The sequence below is a fragment of the Scleropages formosus genome, chromosome 25, assembly GCF_900964775.1.
Source record: "Scleropages formosus chromosome 25, fSclFor1.1, whole genome shotgun sequence".
NCBI classification, from domain to species: domain Eukaryota; kingdom Metazoa; phylum Chordata; class Actinopteri; order Osteoglossiformes; family Osteoglossidae; genus Scleropages; species Scleropages formosus.
The window spans coordinates 18,048,585-18,059,437 of record NC_041830.1 but is presented as its reverse complement, the minus strand read 5'-3'; the positions used below and the strand labels follow the sequence as shown (position 1 = coordinate 18,059,437).

General features: G+C 59.6%; 1 protein-coding gene across 5 annotated transcripts; it reads right to left on the bottom strand.

Moving 5' to 3' along the window:
- Positions 1 to 1,129: 1,129 nt before the first annotated feature.
- Positions 1,130 to 8,240, bottom strand: LOC108921383 (mucosa-associated lymphoid tissue lymphoma translocation protein 1-like). 5 transcript variants are annotated; one of them, XM_029249161.1, is made up of 17 exons: positions 7,989 to 8,240; positions 7,030 to 7,332; positions 6,792 to 6,958; positions 5,758 to 5,936; positions 5,465 to 5,617; positions 5,158 to 5,364; positions 4,948 to 5,044; positions 4,800 to 4,871; positions 4,593 to 4,634; positions 4,260 to 4,463; positions 3,907 to 4,084; positions 3,632 to 3,706; positions 3,419 to 3,546; positions 3,125 to 3,274; positions 2,655 to 2,812; positions 2,254 to 2,391; positions 1,130 to 2,127 (listed from the first exon to the last, which is right to left on the bottom strand). In XM_029249161.1, exons 2-17 carry the CDS (start codon positions 7,164 to 7,166, stop codon positions 1,711 to 1,713), a joined length of 2,502 nt encoding a protein of 833 aa, XP_029104994.1. In that variant the 5' UTR covers positions 7,167 to 7,332; positions 7,989 to 8,240; the 3' UTR covers positions 1,130 to 1,710. The 5 variants fall into 5 exon arrangements, with proteins under 5 accessions (XP_029104994.1, XP_029104993.1, XP_029104995.1 ...); XM_029249160.1 differs by having other exon boundaries at positions 1,130 to 2,163; positions 5,158 to 5,363; positions 5,467 to 5,617; positions 7,989 to 8,238; XM_029249162.1 differs by having other exon boundaries at positions 1,130 to 2,163; positions 5,158 to 5,363; positions 5,467 to 5,617; positions 5,806 to 5,936; positions 7,989 to 8,238.
- Between the last annotated feature and the right edge of the window lie 2,613 nt (positions 8,241 to 10,853).

Genomic DNA, 10,853 nt, shown 5'->3' with positions numbered 1-10,853 from the left:
CTTATGGCGGAAGCTAAAAACGGGTTGGGTGGGGCGTGTAAGGGGTGGAGCCATTGCAACGCCCCCCCCAGATCCCCGCGGCGATCAGTGTTTCTGACCCATCACACGCCACGTCCTCTACAGCCCAGGGGTTCGAGGGGCTGGAACGGTAAGAAGGTGGAAATAGCCACTCGCTCACTTTGCTTTCGTTCCCTGGACACGGTGGGGTGGGGTGGGGGGAGGATTACCCAGGATGCACAGCTGGAGACTTGCAGAGACCCGGTCGAGTCCTTGGCTCCTCCTCCTGCAACTGTGAAACTGTACCTGACCATCCAGACACACTGGGTAAATTTTCCAAGGGAGGGGACGGTAAGGCCTCAGGGAAGCTCTGACATTTACCATAGTACCGGCTCAGCGCGTGCAGATAGGCGGTCGGGGCGCAACGAGGACAGCGGCCACGAAGGTCGCCTGCAAACATAAGGTGTGTTTGCTGAGGCGGAGGGGAGACGTGCTGTGAGAAGGAAGCGCCCGAGGCAGGTAAGCGGGCGGGTAAGGCGTGCGGTAACACCCTGGTAACAGGCGAGGGAAGCGCCCCCCCCAACCCCCCGAGCGCTACCGGAGTGGGCAGGTAAAAAAAAAAAACAGAAAAAAATTAGTAGGAAGGTGATGAGGAATTGTCGATATTGTGACTTTTATACAGCTACTCCTGTAACGTAAATGTTTAATACAAAATAATTAGGAATCGTTCATCATTTGGATGAACGTTTAGACCGTACTTAGAATCACCAGTTTTCCAGCTCATGTAATGAACACACTGTTTTTTATGAGAAAAGCGTCTCTAAACGAGCACGCGGACACGTGCGTAAACGTAAGCTCCTCTTAATTATTTCTGGTTTTCGGCCTCAGGGTTCGTCCTTTACCGTTTTCACAGTCCTGTCGTACGGTCTTCATATTAGCTGGTTTTATCGATTTCATCGTTTTATTTTATCGTGGGCGTGACGGTTTCTAGCATTTATTTATCGAGTACACATTTTATTGTCGCAAATGACGGAGAAACGTTTACCTGCCCCGTTGGACAGCGTGTGGAGCCAGACACCTTTGGTGGGCTGCTAATCCACTGCGATCTGTGAAAGAAGCAAAAATTTGCAGAGGGGGAGCGACACGAGCGACACGAGCGACACCTTCCTGGGACTGAGGACAGCAGCAGGAGACGCAGACCGGCGCCCCCCGCCGGTCACTCCCGGAAACGCAGGTGCCGGAGGAAGGCTCCGCCCACCAGAGCGCCCAGGTGCCAGGTGAACCGGAACAAACAGCGGAGGAGCACGGAGGGGAGTGCGAGGTCATACCTGAGAGCAACACACACAGAGTAATCACGTGGATTTCATAAGACACTTTATTCATTCGGTTAAACACGCAGGGTTAGAAAGAGCCTTTTTAGTTGAGCCTTCGTCTTGAGCCTTCGTCACGTCAAGCTATAAAACCCACTTGTGCTGATAAATGTAATGAGAAGAGAGCAGAAGCGGCTGACGCAAACACGAGCTCCCGGGGACGCGGGGCTCGCAGCGTCAAAAACGTGGTTAAGGGACAACGGGTGAGGACGGAGGACGGCGCGAGCGCAGCCCGAAAACCTTCCGGAAGCAGGACGACGCCGGCGGCGGAACAACAAGCGGAAAACGCGACCGGGGGACGCTCGCGCTCGCGGCCCAAACCGTCACGTTCGGTCGGACGTTTCTAGAAGGAGAAGCTCTGGCTGGCGGCGCCCTGCGAGGGGAGCTGCTGCGAGCGCTCGAACCCCAGGGCCCCGGGCTCCGCGGAAAGCGGTCCCGTCGCATCCGCCTCCAGGAACTCCCCGCTGAGCGTCTCCTCCGGCACGTTGGCCCCCGGCGCCTCCCCGGGCTGCGAGTAGTAGGACCAGCAGGTGGAGGCGGAGCCTACGGAGGACGTGTCGGAGGCCGGCGGGTCGCCCTCGAGACCCTCGGGGAAGGAGCAGGACTCGGGCAGCCGGAAGCAGTGGAGGTCGCAGGAGGACGACGCCGAGAAGGAGCGCGGCAGCCGCGCCCGGTGCAGGTCCAGCTTGGCCACGAGCGGCTTGCCCACCGTCACCGTCTGCAGCTCCCGGATCTCCTCCTCCTCCTCCATGTGGGAGTACTTGTAGTGGAGGCACACGGCGAACGTCAGGTCGTTCTGCGGCCAACACAAGAGGAGAGCGCGATGGACGGGCGACGTGCGAGCGCACACACCCACGCGCGCACACACGCTCGAAGGGCCGCCGACCTTCAGTTTCTGCAGGCCGCTCAGCCGGGTGTAGAGGCTCGGGAAGGTCGGCTGGGCCAAACTCTCGGCGGTGAACAGCAGGCTCCCGGCATCCTGCGGGCTCTCCCGATTGGTCAGTTTCAGCTCGGTGCCCAGGTCCTGGACAGCAGAGCACAGCAACATTACTCTACTTGCAGTAATTTACCCATTTCAGATAGGAGGGTTATTCTTACAGTACCGCTTCAGGCTTAGTAAACACCGAGGAAGCGAGTTTAACTGAGGCGGCCCCACACGCGCGCACGCAGAGGAGGTGGACCCCGCCCAGTGTGCCGAGCCCTTCCGGTGAGATGCATAAAGGGCTCTGCTGACCGCACCTCGCCGCAGCCGACCGTGCGCCGCCAGGTTCCCGTGGACTCGCTCACCTCGGAGAAGTCTGCGAGCTGGGCGGAGCACGTGGCCACGGTGTCGGGCTTCTCCAGCACGGTCGTGTAGATGATCATGATGTTGGAGAACTCGGCGGCGAAGCCCAGCTGCACGGTCACACCGCACTCGAACCGCAGGAAGCGGCTCTCTGGGAGCACTGCCGGGGTACAAGGGGCGAAGGTCACCGAGGCAGCCCGGCACACCACGGCACACCACGGCACACCACGGCTCATCACAGCTCATCACAGCTCATCACAGCGCAGCACCTGCCTGTCCGGCCGGCCACCGCAACGAGAAGCGCGCCAGAACCGAGTCCGGAGGAAGCACGACGGCCAAGGAGACACCTTTTTGTATCGTGTAAATCGGTGTGAAGTTGATATCCAACACCGTAAACCTAATAAGAGCCAGTTACTTCCTCGAACTGCTCTTCTGGAAGCGACGAGCGTCTGCGGACAGGACCGGCGCTCACCGTGCGCGATGCTCCATTGCAGGTTCCGTGCCGACGTGACCTCGGGGCAGTCGCCGTTCTCGATGCGGTCGGTCAACGCGCGCCGCTCCGACAGGTTGCTGCGCAGCTCCAGCGCCTGCCGGCCCCGCGTGATGTCGCAGCGACCCATGTCTGCAGGAACGCAGCGCAAGAGGAACGGCCAATCGCACGGCGGAAAAGGGCGCGAGCGGCCGATCGCGCGCCGCCGCACAACGTGAGAAAAAGCCGGCGTCGGTCACGGAGCAAATCGGAGAAACGCGCGCAGGAGTCACTGACCCTCCGCCACCTTGTCCAGCATAACAGTGACCTTCTCATCCTCCAGGAGGCGCTGTTTAAGGAAGCTCACGAAGATGCCGTTGGACAAGTCGTCCTTATTCACCTCGTAGGCCTCGGCGTCCACACAGCTGCAGGGACACAAGCAGCATTCGGGAAGCTTATTCGCCGCCGCAGGTCACCGACCACGGGGTCGCCCGAGGGCGCGACACTCACGTTGCGTAGCCAAACACGATGTTGGCCGTCACCTTCAGGGGTCCGGGCTGCGGAATGATGTCATCGTTCAGGTTTCTGGAACAAGAGGAGACAGACAAGTTGCGTGTCCTGCGTGACAGAGTAACGATCATCAGTTGTCAGCGACGTATCGTTATCGCGGTCGGGTTCCGTGGGCTCTCTCCTCTTTGTCACGCGGGAGCATCCGGAGCGAACTGGCGGAAAGCTGTGGCGAGCGGAGGCGGGACGAGACGAGACGAATCGGGGAGGGGCAATACCGCTTGCGACACATGTCCAGCAGGAAGACGTTGAGGCCGGTCTGGCGTCCCTGCATGCGCCGCAGCACGTCCTGCACCCACAGGCAGTGCTCCGACGTGTAGGAGGCCGGCGCGTCGATCGGCACCATGAAGCTGTTGCCGTAGTTTTCGTAGCCGTGTCCCGCGAAGTACAGCAGGCCTGGGGTGGGGTGGGGTGGGGTGGGGGACACGGAGCCGGTCGGTGACGGCAGGGTCACGGATCACCAAGTCCTCCTCCAGCGAATAAAGCACTCACTCAGAAAGACTCTGTGTGCGTGTGAGTGCGTGTCCGTGCGTCCGTGTGCGCGCGCGCTCTTACTGAACCGCAGACTCACCGTAGACGCCTCGGTCCAGCAGCAGCAGGAACTCGGTCACCGCGCTGTGCATCTCCTGCCTGGTGAGGTCCAGCAGGGACACGACCTTGAAGTCGAGCTGCCGCAGCAGGTTGGTCAGCTGGTGGACGTCCGCCATGGGAGCCTGTAGCTGCCGGTGCTGCTGGTAGTTCATGTTGCCCATGAGGAGGGCCACCTTGTCCGTCGCTGTGGAAGAGGAGGCGGAGCACGGGGACATCGCTAATGAGAGACGACGAGGTTCCTGGCTGTGTCCAATAAGAGACAGCGGTGTGTCCGCTGAGAGTCCGCAGCCTGTGTTAACGTGAGAAGACTCACCGTAGAACTGACTGAGCTGCCTGGTGGGGAACGAGCCAGAATCTGTAACAAAAGACAAGGGTCAAAGCACGTCCGCTACGGCCACGGTCCTCGTCCTCGTCCTCGTCCAGGAGCTCACGGCGCTTAGTAAGTCTAATTATTTGTGAGAAGCGCTGGCTCTCGGAGCCCCGCGAGAAAACGGCAGAGAAGAAGCGGGAGGCTGCGAACCCGGCTCGTGGCCTGGAGCTGAAGAACTCTCATCACCTTCGTCCAGCGAAGCGCCCAGGAAGGAGCCCGGACCTGCAGGCGCAGCGAGACGACTGGGTAAAACGGGCGGCGCGCGGAGCGAGCGAGTGCGGGTTCGTCGGATCCTTACCGATCTCAACGTGGACCTGCTCGCTCCACATCTCGTGGTACAGGTTGTACACCCTGCAGCTGTACTGCCCCCTGGTGGACGTGGTGGCACAGGCAATCTGGAAGATCCGCAGCGTGTGTCGGTCACTTGCGGGACGAGTAAAGCGCGCGTCCCGAACAAACAGCCCCCTCCGGCGGCCCGGAGGCAGAACCCTGGTCACCGACCGCTGACCTCGAGGGTTGGCCGGTTGCCCAGGACCAGAGGTTCCTTGTTGCGGTACCACTGGTACTGCGGAGGCGGGTTTCCCTCGGCCACGCACTCGAGACGCAGGGAGCTTCCCTCGGCCACCGACAGGGACCGGGGCTGACGGGCGATCCGCAGGCCACTCTTGTAGGAAGGAAGGAAGCCGTCGCCGTCACCGCCGCCGCCGCCGCCACCTGGGACACAGTGGGGAGACGGAGAGGAACCGAGACACGTACGAGTGAGCGAGCCAAACCGAGGAGAGGTGACGACCGAGCCGAAGAAGCAGCGGTTCCGCACCCCGGTGTGGGCTCTCGGCTCCGGCCACCTGCACCTTGGCCCACTGGGAGTAGACAAAGTTCTCCCCGTGGCTCACGCGGCAGATGTAGTGGCCCTGATGATGCGGAGCAAGAGGGTGCAGGACCAGGTCGGGATCACAGCCGTTGAGCACCTGGAACCAACAGAACAAAGTGAAGCACCGTTGCAGCCTCCCGACGCTCACCGAGCATCGGAGGGGCCGTCGATCGACGTTTCGCAGTCGTCTCCATGGCTCCGCATCGCGCCGTTCTTCTGCAAGATGGAAAAGCTCACGTTTCGTTCAAATCGGATCAAGAACAAACGTGGAAGGGGCCTCCCGACCTCCTCTTTGCCCTTGAACCACTGGTAGCCCAGGCCGGAGGGGCCGTCTGCCTGGCAGCTCAGCAGCAGCCTGCCCCCCGCAGGCTCACACCGGGACTGCGGCTGCGCCGTGATCCGGATCCGTTCCGCCACTGCAGGGACACAAGAGGACCACGTCGCTCGGGAGGACAGCTTGCGCCGGAGACCGCGCGCTCATCGGCACAAACGTCACCGTCGCTCTTGTCATAAGTCGTTATTATGGTCACACGTTCCCCATGTGACGGCGACTCCGCTACCCTGCGGTTCTGCACTTTCGCCGCGATGAAGGTTCAGTCGGGTACGTCACCGCAGACTATAACCGCAGTTGCCCCTGCGGGGGGGTCGGCAAATGGCAAGGAGAGCGTAAAACAAACAGGGAGACATTGACTGTGATCACCAAACACCCCCGCCAGGATTGGTTCTCTTCGTGAAGAAGTGCTTCACAGCGGAGCGCTCGCTCGCTCTCTCGCTCTCTCTCGCTCGCTCCCTCTTTCTTTCTCACTCTCTCTCTCCCTCTCCCTGTGTTCGAATGAACCGACGCCGTGATGCTCGGCGCTCTGCGTTTTATGAGCCTTTTAAACACGAAACCCTTCTACTCAACGTACACGGGGCTTCTGGGAGGCGGTTACGGCAGCCGTCCGGAGCGTGTCCCGTTTCCGCGCTACGCAGCAGCGCTGCAAACACGCGGAGCTCCGAGGGTGAGCGAGGGGACGACCGTCGCCTGGTTCCCATGACTGGCCACACCTGTAACGCTGTAACTGTGTTTTAAAGCAGCCTGCAGCGACACTGGAAGCTGCACAATAACTGTGCTTCGCTAAGAACTGTAAAAAAAAAAAAAAACTCATTCAGCCACGGCTTCAGTACTGCAGTACGATTATTATATGTCGATATGCCGCGCTTCCTCGGGCGGGAGCCTCTTACGCGGGCGCAGCGTGATTTTAGGGCGGAGCCGGGCTGCGGCCGCTCACCTGCGGCGGTAAGGTACTGCACGGCTGCGTGGTGCTCCATCTTCTTGAGGCAGTGCAGCAGGAAGCTCAGGGGGCAGGAGCGGTCAGCCAGCATGGCCAGCAGGAAGCGGCTGGGGCTGCCGGTGGCGCTGAGCACTTGCAGGGAGCAGCTGAGCAGCTCCTTCTCGCTGGAACAGGGAAAGAGCAAAGGGTCACCTTCCGCGCGCAGGGTCAGCGGACGCTCGGCTCCTCGTCTCACCTGCAGCGGAACCTCGGCCGCTCGGTGACCGCGGCGGCCAGCTGCCTCCACCCGCGCTTCGGGTTGTCCAGCATGTCGGCCAGTCGGCCGAGGACGCCGTCTCCCAGAGCGCCGAGCTCCAGGGTCCAGTCAGCCATGACGGCGGCGCCGGGAACGCGTCGCGCTGCAGGTGCGAGAGCAGGGGCGACAGGCTTGACCTCAGGGCTCGCCGCAGATCATCTGGAGCGAGAGAGCGTTTGTGCGCTGCAGCTCGGACCCACAGAGGCAGGGCCGCGACTGGCACCTCACGGTGTCGCGGGGGGTCTGCGGGTCACAGTAGAGCCGCGCTGACATCACCGTGGCAACGAGACAAAAGCGGCCGTTGATGGAACATGAACAATGACGTCACCAAAAAGGGAACAGAGCCGCGTCCAGCGAGACACGGTAAAACACAGTAGTGTACCGCCCAGTAGCGCACGGTCCACAGAGCACAGCAGCAAGAACAAGAAGAATAAGCGGAAAGGAATATTTTACACGTGTGAGGAAAACGAGGAGATGCTTATTTTTCACTTGTAGCCCCCAAGTGACAGACACACACACCCAGGACGGGACGCCAGTCCATCGCAAGCCAAACCCGCTGCGCCCCCACCCATCACTCGTGGCCGCAACGCGAAAATGTGAAACGTTGCTTGTTTTGGTTAAAAAGAGCTTCAGCTGAAATGTGAAGTTTTAAGAGGTGTGTAAATCAATGTAAAATAAAGGGAGAATTAGAATAAAAAAAAAGCCGTAATCATGTGACACAAGACGACAAGTTACAGAAAGAAAGAGGAAGAGGCAGGACTGAGTGCACCACGAGGAGGGTAAAACACAGTAAGTAACGTACTGCCTGACTGACCGCGCGGAGACACACGCGGCGCGAGCACGAGGCACAGGAACGAGGGCGGAAGCTTGGCAAGCAAGGGAAGGGCGCGCGCTCTTACCTGGAGAGACCCCCCGCGGAGCAGGACACCGCTGCGCTGCAGACGACGTGTGTGCGCGCGCGCGCGCGCCCCTCTCTCTCTCTCTCTGGCTCTACTACTTAGTAGCCTCTAGGCTCCACGTGTGTGTGCGCGCCGATGAGCGCTGAGCCACTTCTCCTTTCTCTTCCTCTTTCTCAGCTCGCATTTGCATGAGGGGCTTGAGCGGCAGCGACAGGTGTGACGGCAGCGCTGAGGCGTGCGTGTGTGCGCGCGCTCGACACACCCCCCTGGAGTGCAGGTGAGAGCTGCAGTGCCGCCAGTGGCCAGCAGGGGTCACTGTGCCACAGCGCTGTGCCGGTACAGTACAGTACTGCGAAATGCACCACCCTTGTACTCCAGTGGCAGCATGAAGGGCCCCTTCCCATCATGCACTGCTGCACAGTGTGTACAGTCGGTGTCGTTTCACGTTTCCTCCCTGCGGCCTCTGTGCTTCTCGAGGTTTTCTGTGCTTTCGGCGACCCGGTAGGGTGTCTTTCGTATCATGGATGCGCACGGCCTTGAGTGTGTGTTCGCTCTGTGCTCGGTGTGTTCGGCGCGTCCTCCTCCGCAAGCCTCTTGTCACGGTACGAATAACGAGGATTGATGACGGCATCACAGTCCCATCAGCCCCAAGGAGTGAAAGTGTGACCCCCCCACACACACACACACACACGCACACACACCTCTCTTTTAATATCCCCCCCAAGGGTTTGACTCTGGTGTTAATGTGGGTATCTGCCAGTGCGTCTTATTACGGGGGGCCCCTCCCTGCAGGACCCCTGCCCCCCCATCAGCCACAGCGGTGCCTTAATTGCTCTCAGCTGTGATTTAAAAGGGATTGAAGCACCGCAGCCCCCCCCCGCACCCAACACGCATGTGCAGGGCAGTTACACGTTTGCAGGAGGAGGGGCTGCGGGGGTTAAAGAAGTGGTGCGGAGCCACATCAGGGCGTCTCCCACCGGCGAATTACGCTCAGTTGCTTTGCAGGAAGTGCCCCCTGCCCACACTGTGACGAGAGCCTGAGCGGAACCGTGAGGTTGTGTGGTCGACCCGCCACCCGGGGGCCGCCGCGGGGCCCTCGACCCTTTCTAGCAGCTCAGCTACCGGTGCGGGGACGCGGTCGCATGGTGAACGCGACCAGAGTTTCGGCGCTGTAGCCAGGAGCCCGATTTAGCGCCCGTTCTGCATTTAGCTGCGCGGCGACTCGGCGACACCCCGCAGCGCAGCCGCCGCCTTCGAGACGCCGGCCAGGTTTTTTTATTTTATTATGGCGGCCGAAGGCGGCGACCGGCTCTCTGGTCGGAGCAGTCGGCTCAGACGGAGACGCTCCGTGGGACCGGACCGCAGTTCTGCCCCAGAGCATCCCACCGAACCCCCCCAGTGTCCCGCTCACCACCACCGCCACTGCCAAGGAGAGCCAGGAATTCGGTGCGTCAGCACTTTGCAGCCCTTCCTGTGGGCAGCGGCACAGTGGAGCTGCTTAGTCACAGCAACGGAGTTCATAGAGTTCACAGAGCTCCGCCCATCAGGCTGCTGCTTTTGCACAGCCGCTGCGGGATGGGGGGGTGGGGTCTCGCGGGGATGCTGACGTTGCCTAGCAACCGCCACGCCGTGTCTGGACGCACGTTCCGGCACAGTCGTCCTCCTCTACGTGCGATGAGCTCCAGCTCCTGCTCAGCTATGAAGCCACCGGGTGACCTGGGAGAAGGTCAAGGGCACGACCTCGTAACCCGCTGGTGTCAGAGCTCCCAGGATGCCGCCTGGGCCTCGGCCCCTTCAGTTTTGCATAGAGCCCTATTTTAACAGCAGCTGGTGCTTTTCCCTGCACTGCATGCATGTTTGGAAACACGCCGTTATGCAAAGCAGCACCGTGAATCGGTTGGGGGCACACTCTCTCTCTCTCTCGCTCTCTCTCTCTCTCGCTCTCTCTCTCTCTCTCACACACACACAAAACCAGGTCATCGTTTCACAACAGGAGAAAGGGGTGTGAAATCACACACAGCAGCGGAACGTGCCATTTCCCTAATTTCTATTAATACCTTCGCTCTCCTAACCACTTCTTCATGCGTTTCTGGTTCTCCTTCCTCCGTCACAGTGAGAAGCTCCCTGACACACACACACACACACACACACACACACACACACACGCACACACACACACAGAGAACACACGCACTCTACAGGTGTGGTGTGTTACTCTCTCTCCCACATCACATGACCTACTGTAACCCGTGGTGGTTCCACTGCTGTTTGCATCTGTTTTGAAGCTCAGCTGCACTAAAGCCCTGATACCTGTGGCCATGAACCAAGCGGTTCAGGTGTGACACCAGCAGGAGTGTGGAGTGTTAGAGACCAGCTGACCTGGTCCGATAAGGTGCCGATGGGGTCTGGAAGGAAAGGTGTTGCACATCCCATCTTCGTCTCTCTCATGTCGTTGTTAAGGCTTGTCTGTGTTAAGCACACAACTTGGGTTAGGGTTAGGGTTAGAAGACCTACCTCCTCGAGGTGACACCCTAAACCTAACGTTATTCCCAACCCTAACCCTAATCTTAACCCTAATCCTAACACTAGTCCTAACCCTGAGTCTAAACCCTAACCCCTGGCAACGTCCCTGACGGCTAAGTGCTCTTCAGATTGATCAAACTGCTCTCACAACTACCGTGCAAGAAACTTTGCAAAGCTTGCCCTATGTTGCTAAAGATCTGCTTTTGATCATACAATAAATAAATAAATAATGTGTTAAGCCCCCTTGACTGTCCGTACCACACTTCACCACATTTATTCATTGATCTTTACACTTTTCTGCTAGGCGACTTCAAATTTAGGCTAACTGCACCTATTTGCCCA

What these genes read in the sequence shown, in the direction of transcription:
- LOC108921383 (XM_029249158.1), bottom strand. Translation starts at nt 7,166, where the DNA reads ATGGCTGACTGGACCCTGGAGCTCGGCGCTCTGGGAGACGGCGTCCTC. An exon ending in CGGCCGAGGTTCCGCTGCAG is followed by an intron (nt 6,959 to 7,029) that starts GTGAGACGAGGA and finishes TCCCTGTTCCAG; the next exon opens with CGAGAAGGAGCTGCTCAGCT. An exon ending in TGATCCGATTTGAACGAAAC is followed by an intron (nt 5,618 to 5,757) that starts GTGAGCTTTTCC and finishes TGTTGGTTCCAG; the next exon opens with GTGCTCAACGGCTGTGATCC.